General features: G+C 38.5%; 4 protein-coding genes and 1 long non-coding RNA gene across 5 annotated transcripts in view; 3 read left to right on the top strand and 2 right to left on the bottom strand.

Annotated features, from left to right (window-relative positions):
* LOC136240339 (nephrocystin-3-like) overlaps positions 1-520 on the bottom strand; it is a 34299-nt gene extending 33779 nt beyond the window's left edge. Inside the window, exon 1 of the mRNA XM_066031289.1 lies at positions 31-520. Coding sequence (XP_065887361.1) covers positions 31-490 — 460 coding nt within the window. The 5' untranslated portion in view covers positions 491-520. The remainder of the gene's footprint in view (positions 1-30) is intronic.
* Positions 521-532: 12 nt separating this feature from the next.
* LOC136240340 (kelch-like protein 20) lies at positions 533-3696 on the top strand. Its single transcript, XM_066031290.1, has 3 exons — positions 533-1534; positions 1590-1619; positions 3638-3696. The coding sequence occupies exons 1-3, from the start codon at positions 607-609 to the stop codon at positions 3694-3696; spliced, it is 1017 nt and encodes a 338-aa protein (XP_065887362.1). The 5' UTR covers positions 533-606.
* A 31-nt stretch (positions 3697-3727) lies between these two features.
* LOC136240336 (salivary glue protein Sgs-3-like) lies at positions 3728-12465 on the top strand. Its single transcript, XM_066031287.1, has 20 exons — positions 3728-3764; positions 4855-4887; positions 4950-4979; positions 5041-5073; positions 5140-5175; positions 5229-5258; positions 5316-5345; positions 5400-5429; positions 7200-7238; positions 7981-8007; positions 8073-8099; positions 9108-9137; positions 9187-9225; positions 9274-9303; positions 9743-9784; positions 9930-9971; positions 10019-10048; positions 10097-10123; positions 10190-10219; positions 12192-12465. Exons 1-20 carry the CDS (start codon positions 3728-3730, stop codon positions 12317-12319), a joined length of 750 nt encoding a protein of 249 aa, XP_065887359.1. The 3' UTR covers positions 12320-12465.
* A 570-nt stretch (positions 12466-13035) lies between these two features.
* On the bottom strand, positions 13036-15336 carry LOC136240337 (uncharacterized). The gene is made up of 2 exons (XR_010693769.1): positions 14949-15336; positions 13036-13290 (listed from the first exon to the last, which is right to left on the bottom strand). It is a non-coding gene; the product is annotated as an uncharacterized lncRNA (long non-coding RNA).
* A 116-nt stretch (positions 15337-15452) lies between these two features.
* Positions 15453-17043, top strand: LOC136240335 (uncharacterized). Its single transcript, XM_066031286.1, has 2 exons — positions 15453-15826; positions 16139-17043. Exons 1-2 carry the CDS (start codon positions 15659-15661, stop codon positions 16694-16696), a joined length of 726 nt encoding a protein of 241 aa, XP_065887358.1. The 5' UTR covers positions 15453-15658; the 3' UTR covers positions 16697-17043.
* Positions 17044-20024: the final 2981 nt, after the last annotated feature.

Here is a 20024-nt window from a genome sequence, read left to right as displayed (position 1 = left end):
AACACTACACACATACAACATCCAATATACCAGTCGTCTCTTCTTTAAACATGGCTACTATGTCTTCTACACCTTCCCACTCACTAAAAGCTTCTGCCATGTCTGCAGTATTTAAAGTTGGCTCATTCCTACCTGTAGCCATCCATGCACTGTCTCTGTCAGTTGCTGAAGGCGCTTGATCTACACTTAGCGCCTGAGTCGCTAACGAAGGTAAGTCCGAAAAATCATCTTCAGTAGCGCGCACTCGTAATTCCAACTCTTGTTTCATTAGTTTTAACTGTTGTATTTCTTTCTCTTTGTCCTCTCGATATTTCTTCATCACTGCTTTAGAGTTCTCTAGCTCCTCCTCGAGTCGCAAAATCTCCCCGAGAGCTTCGTTGAACTTCTGCTCCACCTCATCTTTCTCATTCTTTAATTTCTTAGCTCTAGCCTCTTGAATCTTAAGCTCGTCTCGTAACCTCTTGTTCTCTGCTATCAGTGAATCTGTCATAGCAAAGTACTCTAATTAATTCACATGAGCGGCCTACTATTCGACGCACGCCCTTCACAAGTCGCGAAAAACACCACCCAATTTTGGCGGGGATTGTTTGAACGTCTTGAACTGTAATGGATGATAGTTCGGGTACCCCTACATCGACTCCGTCGAAGAAGAGAACGCACAGCAGTTCACAGGCAAAAAACCTATCCAGCGTTATAACTATTGGAGATACGGAGATACAAGAACCAAACTGGTGTACTCAAGTGTTAAGCTCCTTACTGAATGACCCCAGTACACATGATGTGACATTCAAGACATCTGATGGTGGTAATGTGAGTGCTCATAGGGTAATAGTAGCAGCTGGTTCACCAGTGTTACGTCAGATTTTGCTCACCGACAAGAACAGTCAACAGGTTGTAAGCGTGGACACAATGGCATTCTCAAGTCTCATGACATATTTCTACACTGGAAAAGTTACAGTCAACTCTTCAAACTTTGACAAGATTTTGGCCGCAGCTAAGTTTTTCAAAGTTACCTCACTAGAAGCAAATCTCATCAGCTGCATTGCAAGTTCACTGGATGTGAATACTGTACTGCCAGTAGCAATTATTGCTAGTGATAAGAACTGGAGCCAACTCCTTGAGCACTGCTTGAAAATTTTGTGTGCAAATGCAAATAATATAATCCGTAATCCAAATTTCACTAAACTTCCTGAAAAAATTGTCCTCGACTTTTGTAAGAGCTCTGAGCTCAATGTTAGTGAGATAGATCTCTTCTTAGCCGTAATGGAATGGCAAAAGCAGAACAAGAAAGTTACAAAGGCAGCTGCCAAGAATGTTCTCCGTGAGATTCGTTACCCGCTTATATCTAGCATTGATTTGGTCACTAAAGTAGCATCAACTGGACTGGTTGACCAAAATCTCTACACAGCAGCACTGGAATACCATGTGGTATCCGCTGATTACAAAGGGCCTCCGAGTCAGTTAAGAAAAAGGAAACACCAGTTACCCACAGAATTACCATCTCACAATGTCAGTGAAGCTGAGAGCTCAACAGGTACCCTATGCTTGGTTTACCATGAATAGAGTATGTTGTTTTGTTGCTACTCTAGTTCCACAAAATATGGCTACTGAACCTGCAGGTATGTTAATTAAATAAGTTGCTTGTATTATCAACAGCAGAATTCATAATAGTTGTTAGGCCATAAAACTGTTTCCAAGAGTGCCAGCTGGTAATGGTGGGCCAAAAACTTATATGTGACCCAGTCTGAGAAAACCGGTCTTATCGCCCATGTCAGCAGATTCGATTTTTCACCCAGGACACACAGCTACATGAATAAACTATCTAATTTCACATTTAAAATCAGCTAGACTTGAGTGGTCTGGTTTTGCTGGCTGCTTTTCCCAAGCCCAGTGGTGATCCGTATGTGTGGTGTGGGGCCTTAATGGAGCTCTGGTCAGCCTGGGAATGACTATATGTGGCTGTACAGCTCTGTGGTGTTGAATAAGTACCTCTGCTGTGAATTTCCCTTCATTTTAGCCAGTTTTGAGACCTCAATGGCTCAAAACTTGGCCTAATTCATCCCTTGGCCTTCCTTTTCAATTTTTGAACGCCATCTTGCCTGCCTTCCAGGGCCCCCTCCTCCCACCCAATTTGCAGCTCGCCTGATACAGTCAACCTCGGTTTGAAAACTATCTAAAATGGTGGGAAACTTAGTTGTTGGCTACTTGCACAGTGGATGCTCTGGAAGGTAAGGAATTGGTATAAAACGTGTGAAAATTTGGTACACATAGCTTCAACCATTGGCCAGCTACAACACACTAAATACTTAAAACTGGCATTTCTCGAATACTTTTAAATAGGCGATAAGCCCGGTTTTGTCAGACTGGGTCACATATGGTGAAAACTGGTGATAGGAAGTTATGAATCTGTTATTGGCTTCCAGGATTCAGTGTACGGATTACATTTCCACAAGCCATTTTGTACATACCCAGCAGGCTGTAGGACCAGGTGTCCTACAGACCTTCAGCACTTGTGTTGTAAACCAAAGATTAACTTGAAGGTGGCCATAGCAACATTATTATATGGGATCCAGGTTAAACACTATGCAGGCAAGGTGTCTGTAAACAACGATCACTATGCATTGTGGTATTCATTAGAATATCAACAACAGGTTTGGGGTGGTACCATACATAGCAGCCTGCCTGTTGTAGATCATTCTACGCTATAGCAGGCAGCTAAGCAGCAGCAGTATCACAAAAATTTTTGCAGTGCTGAAAAAGTTTATCCCACCCAAAGGTCCCTCCCATCTCTTTCTTTCCACTAACTCATAGTACCAAACTATGGCTGGTTATAGTGTGACATTGGTTACACTGTAGCATATCAACTAGGAGGGACCATATAGGGCATCTGGTACCAGATATACCAGCCACAGCCTTATCATAGATGTTGGGGTACATATTTACTGTGACCTAATCTCACATGACAAATTAAGGGTCAGGTATCAAGAGTGCTCCAGCCCATTCTCCCAATCTCAATGTCTTATTGTATGTTATTGACACACACTGGTAATACAGAAGTACACCTGGGAACAAGTTTAACATGTACAGTTCAGGAAATTTCATGGCTCTGGTGTACTGATGAACCTTCCTTTAGACAGCTTTTCTGACCTACCAATGTATTTTAGGGTTGAGCAATACTTTTGCTGATTCGCAAGATTATGATGTGTATGTAATACTGTCACTGTATTTTGGATGTTTTCTGCAATGTTATTATTGCGACTATTACTATGTACTACTTATTAGTTACCTAGTGAGAACTGAGAAATTGTACTGACCAAGCTAAAGAAGTCTTGAATTACATGCCAGAGTGTGCCATTTCAATACTATCACTGGCCAATAAGTAACAGAATTTTTGACCTTAGATTTATTGTGCCAGTGCAGTACACTAGCCTGTTTCAAATATCTGACTCAAATTTTGAGTACCTATATTCCAATGTGATGCATTACTGCATGACCAGCTTTGTTTTATACAATTACATATTTATTATTTCACCGCCCATAGCATCATCGAATACTACACAATCATCAGGTAAAGTTTTCCGCTGTCTTGTAATGAACCTACCTTAACTAATGAGTTTTTTTTTTTTCATATTGATAGTGACCCGACCAACAAAAGTTACTGCTACTAGTTCACCAGGTAAGCAGTGTTGTCACTAAATCATCAGTACATCTTCCACAACTTATAGTGATGAAGACTAGCCAGGCAAAAAGTAAAAGCAAACCTGGTGAGTATGTTGTATGGTAAGGTGAAAGGATATGGGTCTGCAGGAAATGTCCTTTATACACTGCTTACCTAGCAGAACATTTAGGCTGTTGTCGCTATACTTTATGTCTAGATAATGGTATACCGTATTTACCGTATCTGTATAAATGTCTGAGCATTTTAAGTGATTTTGGACCAACCATTTAAACGAAGCCTGAGGCGTTTATTTCGTAAAGAGAGCTTATGTGACTGGCCATGGATCTACAAGAACCCACATGTTCGTGCCTTTTTCGAAATCTATTTTATCACATTTTCTTTATCTAGATAACAAGGTCAACTTAAGTTTCAGCCCTAGAAGCCAAGAGATTTAGGCTACAGCGCTACAAGGTGGCAACAACAGGAAGATTGATTTGTAGAATGGTGATGTAGGAAAAATACTATAGGCACTTATATTAAAGGTCATTAACTTTATTATACGAAGATGTAACTTGTACCATCACGTTCCCCATAAACACACAAATCCATTGCTGGATAAGTAATGTCTTACTAATCCTACCTAAGACCAGGGCAAAGGCAAAAACTGGGAGTGAACTGCACATCCATTTTGAACCCTCATATCTCCCATCCCTTAGGGAGCACAGACATGAAATGAAGATTTTGAAATTCCTTTTGCTCTGGAGAATGCTAGTTTAGTTTTACTGTTAGCACTTTGTTTCATCATGAAACAGGTGTTCAGAAAAATTAAGCAATTAAACCAGATCCTTTATGTGATATTACATATATATGCCAGGTTACTAACAACACAAATTCTACCCATCTGTTTTTATTCACATTACGGCTTAGCACTTGTGTGCAACATGAGCTTTGGATTGCATACACGTGCAAGAAAAATGTGTACATTTTTATTTAGTACTTAACAACATTAAAATTAAAGTGACTGAAAGTGACAAACTGAACAAAGTGTAAACCATGCAGTTTTAGTTAGTATGTGGGTCCCATGTTCATGATCAACAATTGTAAATCCTTTGATGCCTGAGGTAACATGAATGGGATGCACAGTGTATATACGTAACAATACAAGTCAATAGTTGATTCCACATTTGTACTTATAGCAACAACTCAACCTGTTGCTGCTATTAGACCAGGTAAACGCTGTATTATTTCATGTTGCAGACTTCATAGTAATGGCATGTATTTCTCTGTATAGCAGTTCAGAATGCTGTTACCGGTCGACCAAGTACGTTCAACAATACTGATAGCTGTGCTGTATATTTAAACTACATTATATGTTCGTATAGCAACTCAGAGTATCATTACTACAAGCCAATCAGGTAGTACATACGTTTATATTTGGTTTTGTATTCACACAACTGTTTGTACATGTTTCCTCTCAATAGTAACTCAAACTACTATAACAAGCAGGCCAGCTGCAGGTACAGTAATACAGTAGTATATGTTATTGTGTAATTTTATTATCATTGTATAGCAGCTCAGACTATTGGTACGAGTAAATCAGGTAAACACTACTATGGTTTGCATTTCAGATTTTTATACTGTGTGTGTTTCTGAACAGCTACCCAGAACAGTGTTACAAGTCGACCAGGTAATAATACTTCAGTATGCTCTTGTATGTTTACTAGATGTCTTCATTTTGTAGTGACTCAGAGTATTGTTACTAGCAAACCAGGTACGCATGTATTTTTGTGTGTGTAGACTTTATATGGTTTCTATTATGTAAAACCATTATGACAAGCCAGCCAGTTACAGGTATTCCTGTTACACTCCTTTGGTAGATCCTCAGTTATCTAGACACTGCTGTCTCTAGCATAGGTACAAATCTGTTTAGAATATGACGGAGAATATTTATTTTGTATGAATAAAGCATACTGTACTTATATAACTCTAATAGAACAGACAAAATACTTAAATTGAAACACAATTTTTATCATTAGAGGATCCACGCTTTTTTTTAAACTTTACTTTAATACACATGCATGAAGCTATTGGTCACATCGGAATGCTTTGCCAATATTTTTTGATAAACGTTATAGATGAAAATGATGCATGTTTACGTTATGTTAATTCTAAAACCGCCCAGTTGCTATCCCTGTTCCTAGTACATACGTTAAATTTACCTATTACTTAATTATCTGCGCTAATGCATAATCTTATCAGCCAGTTTAGTTATTGTATTATTTCATAATTCATTAATTATTTTGTTATGCACTGTCAAGGAAGTGCAGCTCGAACAAACCACTTTAAACCACAAATTACATAAAAAGTATTTTTAAAGTCAACCATATGTTTCCTTGCACACAAAATTTTGTAGACAAAAGCTGTTCATTTTAGCATGTGTACATAAAGGACACATACCCTTTTAACTCAAAGGACATGCTAACTTCAAAAGTTTACGACTACAACATTTTTGGACTGTCAAACACCTGTTGCTCAATGGTATGGCAGTTCAGAAATTCTGTACAAAGTCACTACAACCCTATCTTAATCTAACAAGAAGAAACAACCTCCAAGCAATTTTGACGTCATGCGGGGTATAGTCGAAGTCAGGATTGAATGTCCACTAGTATATCTGAAGGTGTAGGTGACTTCCCTTGTTTCACTACTTTAAAATTCCTTTGTACTTTTTTTGTAACATTGGTATGTTTGTGCATAATTTTATAATTCATCAAAAGAAAAAATGATGTCAGACTTAATGTTATTGCGTGAACATGCACCCCGGCTCCGACCATCTATCAATTACTGGTTGAAAAGTGAAGTGGACATTATGCTTCGTTTTCAGCTACGTACATACATATTTTCAGCCCATTACACAGCATCACAAATGAAGAACACTTAAAGAAGCACCTCTACAATCAGTCTAAACATTACAGAAAATATGGATGATTTCCGTTACAAATGTAGGGAAGCCATCATGCGCTAGCTACCACGAAAGCCTAGCGTTGTCAGCAAGGATACTGTACGTGAAACACAAAGGTGGACACAGGTACATAAGTCCATGCATTGTACTGTACATACTGTGGTATGCCAAAAGGCACCAATCAGGCTGAAGCAACATTGAAAGTTATCGAATTATGCTTATTTTGAAGGCATTAGTAAGTATGTAAGTCATTCAGGCAGTAGAAAATTCCACTTAAAAATAATTTAAATTTAGTGGCAACCTATTGGAATTGTTTTTGGTCATACTGTAGGCACTTTTGGGCTTGATTATACTAACCAATACTGCCAAGGTGCCGTAAAGGTATTGTGAGGCTGGTTTCTGGTCAATATTTTATTCTGAGAAAATGTAAACCTTCATGATCCCTAATATACAGTTATACTGTACTATTGTGTTTGTTTTTTTTTGTTTGATCAACTAGTTACCCCAGTCAATGCTACACATAAACCAGGTATGTACATGTGTACTGTGCACTTCATGTTGTACATTATTATGATTGTACAGGTACATCTGTAGTGACTCAGAACACCACCAACCGACCAGGTAAATGATGCTGAATGTGCTGTATAAAACATGTACAGGTTGTATTGCTTGTAATAATGATTGTCTATTTGATAGCCAAAATAATACTGATCTTATTTTAGTGCAACTCTATTTCCTAAATATATTCAATTACACATAAGGGCTGTTTTGCCATAATCCATATCAATGGTAATGAGTCTGGGTGTACTTTGGTTATTTGTCTAGTGACCACAAGCCATATCTTATACCAACAATACTTGTGATGAGTGTATAATACCTCATAGAACTAGTTTTACAAACATACATAAGAATAACTTATAGACCACCATACAATCGAGTATCAGTCAAGTGTGTATCAATAAAATGGGGTAAAAATATTGGATTTCAGGATCTAAAGTAGGAATCAATTTTAGCAAACATAAATTTAGATCTATAACTTTTTAAGTATTCCTAAAACCATCCAGGCATGTACATAGATACAATACTCATGTTACCCCTATATATTAATAGCTAGCCACAGCACTGTTACCAGTCGACCCCTTGGCTATCCGACCCTTGTTTATCCGAAATTGGAAATGACTGTTCTATTAGAGTATTTTGAATATAGGTGTATGTTCTATTAGAGTATTTCAGGAGAGCTCTGTATATAAATGTATGGGCTTCAGTTATCTGAACAATCTGAACACTTATTATTGCCTGAGAACAAAGGGGTTCAGATAACCGAGGGTTCACTGTATTTATTAATGTGCTTTAATTTCAATAGCTCAATATACTGCTGTTACTATGCCAGGTATGTTACACTGTATACATATATGTTAAATGTCTTAACTTTATATTTCCCTCCCTAAACAATAGGCAGAAGCCTTGTGTACACCACACCTGGTAAGTATATGATAGTATATACACAATCTGAATACCCAACGATGTTGGTAATCTCAGGTACTTTATTGTTCAAGCACTGCAGTGCCATTAAAGTTACTTTTGTCTGGTACAATGAACAACCAAACTAGGTTATCAGTGCATGAAAGAGAGAGATTATAATTTTAATTCCCGTAATGGCTGACATGTACTGATAGCCAATCAGTGTTCAAGGCACATTTTGTAAGGCTAACTGCCAAATTGTTTATTAGCACTGTGCGGCTCTTAAGTCTTCACACTTAAGGTTACAGTATAGTCACGGGCAATCATTCAAAATTTTGAATGCCTATCGATTCTTTTTAAGAAGCCCATAAAACCAGTCTAGTAGCGTGACAAGTTTTAAATGAAGGTGAAGCCCTTCATATTTAATGTTTTTATGTAGCTACAGTGTAGTTTGAGGCAGGTGGAACACTACAATTTGTTGTAGTAACACAAGTAAGCCAGCCCGTACATAGCTCAGCTCCAGCTGTCACTACCATGTTTTTCCGCCCACCAAATACAGCAAAAGCTGTAGGCTCTATTGGCATTTCTGGGGCATAGTGATACTGTATATTAAATTTATTAGGTCCTGTGGAAGCGTTTTTGGCGTGTTTCTTAATTCCCAGTGACTCAGATACAAGCCTTCAAAGAGCTTGTTTCACTCCAAAACGTCTATACAACCAGTAACGCTTCCACAGGACCTAGATATTTTAGTTGTTTAGTCACTTGTGTAGAAATTATAAGGATTCAGTAATCTGTTAGTCTGGTTTTTGGCTGACCACACACCCAAGGACAGTCGTTGTTCTGTAGTAAAAACAAACAAGCACAATTAGTTGTATTGCTAACACAACACAGTTGTTGAAATTATTTATCCCTGCTTGGTGAAAAGCAGGTTTTGTAATTTGTTCCGCCCACGCATTTTAAACTATTCCGTAACCTTAAGGTGCTACTACTACAGCATTATGTTTAACTTTACACTGTTCTCCTTTCCAGTACCTCACAGTGTTGCTGCAACTAGTTCTGGTAAATAATTTTGTGTAAGAGTTACACATTGTTCACTGCCCATCTGCAGGACTTCAGCAAGCTAGTGTTGCTACGATTAACCCAGCAGGTGAATTTATTATTTTACATTAATGCTCATTCCACTTGTCTGTTACAGTGGCTATGAGTCTTGTGTATAACCAAACAGGTAAGCAGCAATAATACAGGACTTGGTTATCCAAATCTGAACCATAAATTATCTGTATGATAGTAGTGACTGTTTTATTAGAGAATTTTGTCAACAAGTGTACCATATTTCTTTGTATGAAGCTGCATCCGATTGTCTCGATTATAAGCTGGGGGTGGGGGGGTTCCAGCACCTTTGGAAAATAAACATCTGGTCATTTTAAGCCTTGTTTATAGAGTCAACACACTGTATCTGTGCTTACCATTACAGTAATCCTGTTCTTCAATTAAACATTGGGTGTCGGTTGGACCAATCCAAAATAAATCCCAGTTGCCCTATTCATTTACAGGCCGGATGGGAAGGAATCTTTTATGCAAGGAAATATGGTACATTCTAACTAGTACTAGTGTATGTTCTATTAGAGTAGTTGATTGTCATTTATGAATTTTTTATTTGATAGTTATGAATGCTGTTGGAGCTACTGCACATGGACATTTCTCAGGTGAGGTTGTGGTGTAATATTTGCCACTTAAAAGTGGGCATAATTGTCATCAGTTTTTCCTTATTGAATGGCTTATCAGCTGTAACTTTAAGTGGTAGAATTACACAAGTACTGTACTAGTGTAGGATACATATTCACTTTACAGCTAATAAAGGGACACACAGTCTTGTTGCTACTAGTCCACAAGGTACAGACATGAATATCATACTGTTATATATTACTATCCAATTGTAGGAATACAATGTGTTACTGGTAGCTCAACAGGTAAACTATGCACGTGTATTTATATATTTACACCATCTGTTCTTATAGTACTACCCAAAAATGCTACTACACCAGGTGAGTATATAGCACCTGTGATAATAGTAACATGACATGTTATGTTTATTGTTATCATTTTTGTAGTGATGTCTTATGTTGGTACCAGTTCACCAGGTGAATATTGTGTTAGTGTGAAAATTAATGATAGAGGTCCATTAGTGTGGACAGATTTACTAACTTTTATATATGTGACTGGATCTGCGAAAACCAGTCTTTTCACCCAAGACAGGAAGTTTGATTTTTTTCACACAAACACAAAGCTTAATGAATGCACTATCAAATTTCACTTTCACAGTCGACCAGAGTAAAGTGGTCTGCTTTTACTGGCTGTTTTTTTAAAGCACAGTAGCGAGCCGTACAGGTGGTCTGGGGTCTTGATGGAGCCCTGGCCAACGAGAAGATGGCTGTGTGTGACTGTACAGCTCCATGGTGTTGGACAGTGACCTGTACTGTAAATTTCCTTTCATTTTAGCCAGTTTTGAGCCCTGAATGGCCCGTAACTTGGCCTAATTCATCCCAACACGTTTCTTTTCAATGTTTGAACACCATCTTGCCCGCCTTCCAGGGCCCCCATCTCCCACCCTTTTGGAGCTCGCCTGATACAGTCAACCTCGGTCTAAAATGGCGGGAAACTTAGTTGTTGACTACTTCAGTGGATGATCTGGAAGGTAAGAAATTGTTGTAAAACGTGTGTTTGTAGCTATCGCCATTGGCCAGCTACAATACTCTGAATATTTAAAACCGACGTTTCTCGATACTTTTAAATGGGTGATAAGACCGGTTTTACCAGAGACAGTCACATATATTGAAGTTCTCTAATAGAACAGTCAGGATTAAGAACACTCAACACACTTACTTTATTATGTAGTTCATATAATATAATTCTCCGTTGTGAATGTGTACATGTTAACCCCAAAATGATCCCATGCAACCACATGTGTTGTAATGATGTTGTATTGGCTGCCTGATGTGTAGTAAACCTATGTATATACAATGTATGAACTATTGACAATTTTGTACGAGAAAATTTTGGTGATTTAACTATAAGTAGAATCTGGTGGATAACAGTTTGGTGAATGCTTATTGCATTCTGATTATTTGGTTGGCTAATAATCGGAAGTTTTTTTTGTTTTTGTTTTCAAAATTTTCTCATACCAAATTTTGTATCGTACAGTACATAAATGAATAGGCAGATTTTTATTTTATAGAAATGTGTAAAAACTGATTTTGATTTTCCAAAAGCAAAATTTTTTGTTGCCTCAACTCGAAAGTGGCATTGTAAGCTCACATATTTGTGATTGTATTTTTACAAACCTGTCATCACTTGTAAAATTGGAAGAAAAAAAAATCATTTTTGAAAATTTCTGGCTGCACAATACACATAGGAAACCAAGGTTGGGTTGTAAATATCAGGAGTGCACTTGCAAGCCTTCCAAATACATAGTGAATATCTACCAACTGATGGTTTTCTGTATAAGGGGACACTGGTTCATATACACTTTATATGCCCTGTTGCTCTAGCCCAGTAAAATCTTATTGCAGTGGAACCTCAGTTATCCGAGCCCCTTGGGACCAGGGGTGGTCCATAAGTCTGAAAAAGTCGTATGTGTGAAACTGTGTAAATAGCCATAAAGCATTAGACTATCCTAATAGAACAGTCACTATTCTAATAGAGCAGTCATTACTGTAATTTGGTTAACGTTAACCAAGAATCCGGATAAGTGAGGTCTGGGTTCCACTGCAATTCTTTTATTTTCATAAATTTCTGTTGTGTCCGTAAACCAGAAAAATTTTGTCATCAAAAATTTTTCGCCGCTGGCTATATTGAGGAAAAGTAAAGTGACGACACGAATAATTTGCGCATACTAATATTAACATATAGTTATTCTGTCAAAATTTTTTTGTCGATTATGCCAATGATGAAATGTGTTGCATCAAAATTTTGATAGATGAAAATTTTGCACGCCATAATTTTCCTGATTTACGGTATGTAATTGTTCAGTGACATAACTGTATGCCATACTGTATGTGTCCATTGTACATGTACAGTATCCTTATAATCATTGTTGATGGTTCACATATTTAGGAAGGAATAGGAAAAGGTGTAACGCTTGTGAAGGATGTAGAGCAAGTAGCTGTGGGACTTGTTTGAACTGTGCCCAGAATGATCCCAAGAAAATTTGTGTGAATCGCATCTGCCAAGCTCCTCAGTAAAAGACTATACCCCTAAACCTCTGACTTGGCAATATGAAGTTTATATTACGGAGTCAAATGACATTTTATAACTCCCAATCAAATGTTGTAAGATTTATGTGATCAAATTTGTTACAAGTTTAATCATCTGTAGACTATACACAGAACTGAAGTGTGCAAGCATAATTCTGGGGTGTTTATAGGGTGTAGGCATGTTAGTTATTTCCTATACAGAGTCATAGCATTGCCCCCAGACCATAGTGTTTACTTGACGCATAACGCGCATTTTCGTGACGTCATGTGGATCACGAGATTATTTTGCACCTAGGCGCCATGTGGGTTCGACCATAGATAGTATATTACTTAAAAGACCGGGATTGGAAACGGAGTTCGCGCGTTGAAACACTCCGTGTTACCGGAAGTGTGGAGGACTGGAGGTCAAGCTTCAGGAAGGACCGAATACACGGCTATTTTATGTGTTGGCGAAGAAATGGAAGGGTTTCTTTACTTAGCCGTAGGTGCACAATTTCATTGGGAAGCCAGTCAATTCAAGTATATATGGGAAACTAGCCGCGCTACACAACCAATGACTAATTTTGTCAACAGCTGTGCGTTGTAATAGAATAGCGTGTGTTGTATTAGAGTTACTTCATCACACCTCTGACTAAACGAACGGTCTCGATGACTGTTTCGCCGGGAAAATTGGTCCTAGTCAATTCATGCACTACCCGGCCATATTAACAATAATATAGTTTATCACACAGGCACACACACACAACCATGAACACACTTCCCACAAGGGGAGTCATAACAATCTAATTATGGAGAAACATTTTCTTCTGACAACTGCAGTTGCTATCCAAGTCTTTACTGAATATCTTAGTCCATCTCCATTAAGTACACACCACAGAATCAATCAAGATGATGACTTAACGTTACATCCTTTCCTTGCTGACACTTCTCCATGTATACTTGCTGACACAAACACAATCCTATACAGCATTAAAAGTGATACACAATTATCTACTAAATACAATAATGAGTTGATTAATAAATACACAAGAACACAACATGTACTTTGTATGGTATTAGTAGTGTACTACATCAGCATATAGCGTAAGGGACCGTATGTAAGTCATACACCACAATAAGTCATGTGGTTCTCACTTGTATGTGATACGGGCCTTCAAATTACGTATATTTACAGATGGTGCCTAGTGTCCTCAGGTCCTGTTTGATGGGGTAAAACATGTGATATCATGGCACTGTATAGTTTGGTTTCTTTTTGGCTTGTTATTGTCAATTTTTGAAAACCGTTGCACAAGGCCAGTTACGAGTGGCAATGTAAAAAGTGTGGACTTACAGTCCCTTACACTACTACATACTCAAACATAGTTGAAAATTAACCAGCCAAACTAACAACTAACTATTTACTGTACAACCAATGGAGCTAAAGCCTTTACCACCCAGACTGGGTCAGCACTACTTTACTTTAATTTCTCTTGGTGCACAGCTTTATTTACCCAGGCTTTCGAAGGCTGGAACCCTTTTCACAGCTCAAGTTGCTTTTGTGTAGTACAACTATACAACAAAAATATAAAACCAGTGATCAGCTTAGGCCATGACAAATTCAGGGATGCGGATGCGGTGGGTCACTGTTTTGGCAAACTCAAAAATAAAATATTGTGCAAGCAGTAACAGGTGTAGTAGCCAAGGGGAAGGTAATGGAGCTCCGTCACTTTATTATGGAAGGACTTCAGCTTTTTTGCACCAGTCAAGATCAAGATACTCTAATAGAGCAGTCATATAACTATCAAAACCTGCTGGCTCACTACTAGAGGGCAAACAATCCATGAAATACATGATTAATTTGGTATGGCCTTAGTATAGTAAATTACTGTGGACATGATAGTGCCACAAAATTTCAGAACAATGGCCAGACAAATGTACCAAATGATCAGCACTTCAACATTCGCAACAGTTTCACTATTCCTTGCCCTTCTTATTTGTGCATATTTACAGCAGTAATGATGGTACATGCACTAACCAAATAATCATTGTCACCTTCAAATTTACACCAGGTTGGTTACAATGAAATTTTGAACTAACACACTTAGCACGATTAAAACTCTTTACCTCACATCCTTACATATTGTGGCACCATTAAAACTGAACTTGTATCTAGAAGAATGACTCACATTTAGGGTCCATACACAAGGAAGCAAAGATTGTTGGCATGAAACCAATGGATGGTCTGTTGTTCTTAATCTACTACAGATACCAACTCAAAATATAGCCTAAGTGATGTATTTTATCACAGACAATCACCTCGGCGACTCAAAACGATCAAAAGATGCTTGTCGGGATAGTTTCACGCCCATTTGTGAAACAGACAAAAAGATACCACTGGCTAAAATTTGGCACAAGTCGCGAATTTGTTACAATAACACCTCTAAACTCACAGTACAGTATCACTATTGAATAGCGCATCAATACAGCATAAATTCGTGACATAAAACACTTTAGAATTTTTGCTTGCTCCAGTGAAAGAGAGAGGAAGCAAAAATGGCGCATTTTTCAAAACGTGAATATGCACTTTTTTCGTACAAAAACTGGACTAGCGTGTACAACATGTTATAATATGACTAACCACGTCGATAACTCATCAGTTTTCAGATTCTCGAGTGACTTTTCAGCGTCCAAAGGTAATTATTTTTCCCTAGCGCGGATAACAGGGATTGTTTCAAGAGTGCCTACGTCATAACTACAGGGTATATTGGGTCCGCGAAAACCGTTTCCAATCCAGGTGTTATAATATCTATGGATATACAGACAAGTGCCCGGGATTGGAATCATCTCACGTGAGCCAATAACTTCAATACAAACGCGTTCGCCGGATCATTGTTACCCCCTTCGAAAACGGGATAGTGAAATACGCCATTCACAATACATTTCTGTAAAATGTCAATATGTGAGAATGTTTGTTTGGTCGTTGGTAAGCCTTTCTCGCGAAAGGGGGTGGTTAATTAGCGGTAGGGCCTGGTTTGTAGGTGTGTCCCTCCATAGATAATATACCCACCATATAGTATACCCACCTGGATATGAAACTAATAAGCGCCCCCGGTTATAGGCTGGTTTCGCGCGCCCACTACACTATTGTTTAGTATCTATGGTTTAATAATGCAGATATGGCGGCTAAAGGTAAGAATCCGTCACAGAAGGCACAGTTAGTTGGTTTCCAAGAAGTCCTGCGAGATATTTATTTTTCTGAAGACTTATAAGATTCAGTCTGATCGATGTAAAAACATTTTGGTGACAATCGACGGTTTGTGTGTTAAAGAGAACAATGATTTTTGTGCTATGTACAAGTTAATACGCGAAGAAATACAGGAGAAGAGGAAGACGGTGACCGCTAAACAAAAGTTGTTTCAAGCTACATACTTATATCAAGTAGAGAGGTTGCCTATTGTGCTGCAGCGACTAGGGACCGAGGAAGAAGGCAGCATGAACGACATCATATTGTGGCAGGTTAGCCGGTTACACTGTAACTTTTTATCAGTAGGCAGGTCACATCTCTTGACCGTACCTGGCTAGGCTAGAGGCCTTTGAGTATGTTCATTTGGTGTGATATCAAGAAATGCCAACTGTACATGTGTAGCTGAATAATATACTTTGCTGGCAAGTATTTTGAACCATTGTTTTAATCTTTTAAATTTATAATAATATTATCGTACTAAAGCTGTCTAGTAGTGTAGAATGAGTGCGCTTCCTAGTTTCATATCCATGTGGAGTATATTATGTCTATGCTTACCGAGCATAAATACATTTATATATACATAGACGATTGTGGACAGATTATTTCAAGTTGATAATGCAGAAGACCAGCTAGTACCCACTGAGGCAGAGTCAACACGCCAGTTGTCGCAGATTGAAGAAAATGCTATTTACTATGCCGCAGGATATGTTGTTTATAAACTAATCAATAAACATCGGCAGAGCACAGAAGAAAGGGCAGTTAAAATTGTGGGGGCATTATTGTCCATGGTTGGGCAAGATGCTGTTGGGGACATCCCTCAGGACACCAGCTCATACCTGGACTATGTCAAAACGTGGACCTGCACTAATGATAGGGGAGACTTGCGGCATGTATCTGATGATACATATAGGTGCTTTGTCGCCATTGAGATGATCACCTATAGGCTTATTGCAGCAGGTGAGCAAAAAGAAAAGGTGATGTGTGAGGTGGTTTGTGATGAAAATGTAAAGTTCCTGTGGGAAATCTCTACTGATATTTCTGATGAAAAAGTAAAGATGTCACTTTACGAGAAGTCGCTCAAGAGTGGTTTACTATTAGAGGATCTTCTTTGGCCAGCAGAGATCCAGGGGTTTCCGCAATGACAACCCATCTATGAAGCAGTGCTTGGAGAATGCCCAGGCACTGGTAGTTCAAAAGTCTTTAGCCTGTGGCAGGAGTAGCAACATTGCCAAGAAAAGAAAGAGCATGGGCTCATTATCCCCATTGTCCAGACCCTTACCCAAGCGTAAATGCAAACAACTTAATTTTAATTAATTACTGTTATTCTGACTTGAAAAGAAATTAAATTTATAACAATGTGACAATGTTTAATTACTAACATAATGATTGTACTAATGTAATTCTTTTCTTGTTCCTTTTGTACCTTTGATGTTCTTTTTAGTAGCTAATTTGTACTGCTCCACAAGCTGGCTTGCAATGGAGAATCTCCAACAGGTCCTGATTAAAGCGCTCTGTCAACACATACTCTATTCCATTTTGATCCAATAGAAACTTGATTACTTCTCTCAGTTATTGAACTAAACAATAACAGCTTTTTAGCATCACCTTTAAAATGCAGTGACACTTACCACAAATCTTTATTCCTTCCACAGTCTGGTCTGGTAATAAACAGTATTTCTTGGCTCCAGCAGGAATCTTCTCATTGCCTTCCACCCATTTCTGCCAGTCATCCAAATACTTAAGCAGGGTCCCTTCCAACCACTATAATGTAAACACCAAGTATTGTATTGTCTAGACCAAGGAAAATATATGAACTACCTCAAGCCTTTCATCACCAGCTTCATAAAATGGTTTGACGTTAGGCTTTTTTTTTTGATTATATGTTCATCTACAGAGCGTGTGTTGCATATGTCAAAAACTTGTCAAAAATTCTGCAAAACATCTCTGTTGCTGTGGTATCAAGGGTAGACTCCTTCAGTGTCCTTAGGGTCTGGAAACCATTGGCAACTGAAGTACTCAATACCTAAACATAAATAACTATAATGAACATAAAACAAGGGATAGTATCTCATACCTGAGCTGCTAGTCGCACATTCATACGTGAATAAGATGTCAGTTGTATGTGTTCACGAGTCAGTTTTTTTCCAATGTACAGCCCAGTCTCAGCAACTGTTTTCTCACACAATTCTACCAAACGTGCCCACTTTATCTCATGTCCATCATTCTGCCATACAAATTAACATGAATAACATATATATCAGATTTACTCTTACTATCAAATTCCGGGTTCCTTTAGCTTGTGAATTGTACCATGCATTACGGATTGTCTTCAACAAATGTGGTGCATCTGGCATGAGATACACAAAGTGGCCACTCCGACTGATATTTGGTGCTTTGTATGTAACACCAGATTTCTGGTATTCTGAAATATTATGCATTCGGAAAAATTTTTGGTTACTAGAAGCACCATCTGCAACCACAGAAACAACTGTCAAACCAGCAAGTTGCAACATCCTGATGGCCCTCCACACAACAGGCATGAGCTGCTCTGCTGTTGCACCTACAAAAATTATCATCTACAATTTACACTTGAATTATCACACTTGTTGTTGCAAAATGAGTAATTGGTAAATCCAAATGAAAAGTTAACCCCCTGACCATCACGGTTAGCATATGTGTTGCTACTTCTCTGTCAGAAAGTTTTTGCTGCTTGCATTGTTGCTGTAACTGTGTAAACTTGTGCTCTAGGGTTCCTGCTCCATAATCAACAAAGCCGGTAATCTCCCCAGACATCTTGTTGAACACCAAGTCAGCACGGATCTTCATTTCATCTAACACCAAAATAACGTATCTGTACACAAATTAAAATACAAAAACCTTAATTAGTAACCATGATCAGACCTTTCCCAATCCTTCATCTGATCTACCTTAGCTTCTTGGATCATATGATTGAATAAGTCTGCATTAAAGCCAGGTTGCAATTTGGTCCAATGTGTGTAGTCTTTAAGAGTTCGCTGTGATGGCAAACAAATAAAGCCAGATTCTCGAATTATCTGGTATGTTTTGCTTGATGTTAGTATAATATTTAAACACCATCATATGAATAAAGGGTGCCATCGAACTCCGGTCTTCTTTGCTTTCCATGCAGCAACCTAAAACACAGAAAGTTGTAGTCTTTACATTTTTCATAGGTACACAGCCTACCTGCTGTTCCCAAAATACCCGCTTAAATTCATCTTCTTCCAGTACTTGATGGCTGTCTACAACCTTTTCTAAATCACATCTGAGATCATCTGCCACAACCACTCCATTGCTTTCCAGTATGCTGTCTAGCCTCATTCTCAACTGCTTTAATTGCCTGGTTTTAATGTGTAAAGCTTTCTGGAGTGATTTTATGCGAGCACTCTTTTGTGGTGTTCTTAAAAATCTTGTGTTGGTATACACAGATGGAACAACTGACCTGTTTCTGAGCTTAGAAAACAATGCTCGAAGTGTGTTACGAAATCCATAACATGGAGCACACAGATCGCCAGCAATTAGCAGTTCACATTTAGCATGTCGAACGGTTGTACTGTGCTGTTCTCCATTGACCGTTATGCAAAATGATTGATCTAAGTAAGCCACAACTTCTCCACCTTGTGATGTGAAAATTCCTTTCCAAATCCTGGCCATGGCAATATATCTGACATCAAAAATTTCCCTGACAAACACTAGCAGAGGAAACAGCACCAATCAAACTTAACAAACTTTCGTTATTCATAGATGAGGGAAATTGGTCAAGAATAGCACATTGATAGGGAACAGCATGGTCAGCAACATGAACTTCCCAGGTAAGATCTTCTTTAATTAACAAAAGCCGTAATATGATTAGTGGTTTGAGATGACACTGACTGAAAGTTTCAAATATTCTTAACTCCACTTGAGTATAGCTAAAGAACCACCCTTCTGGTAGTCCATTCAGAGCTAATAACTGAGCACAAGAGTCAAGAGATTCCTATTGCACATCAAGATAGTTTCTACCACAATATACACTAATGACAATACCTGAACAGAGGCTTGCAGTTGCATTGTTTCTGAACAATCATCTGCCTATACAAAAACACATCAATTAACAGTGACTGTACACTATTAATTACTAATAATTACTAAACAAGAGCATTAATATCACAATGTCTACGCTACAACTTACAGGAACATTGGGTGCCAGCTCTGACACAAGCACCTAATGAAACACCCAGCACTGGTTCACCACTACCTCCTAGTGGCTCCCTGCTATCATCTGGTGGCTCTCTGCTATCTCCACGTGGCTCAGCCCAGTTATCATGTGGTTGCTCCCTGCTATCATCTGGTGGTTCCCTGCTATCATCTGGTGGCTTCCTGTTATCTTCACGTGGCTCAGCCCTGTTATCATGTGATGGCTCCCTGCTACTATCTGGTGGCTTCCCGCTTTCATCTTCCAATCTAGTTGAT

Source organism: Dysidea avara, chromosome 12, assembly GCF_963678975.1.
Source record: "Dysidea avara chromosome 12, odDysAvar1.4, whole genome shotgun sequence".
In the NCBI taxonomy this organism is placed as follows: Eukaryota; Metazoa; Porifera; class Demospongiae; order Dictyoceratida; family Dysideidae; genus Dysidea; species Dysidea avara.
The sequence above is the reverse complement of the archived record's forward strand: the minus strand, read 5'-3'. Positions and strand labels throughout refer to the sequence as shown.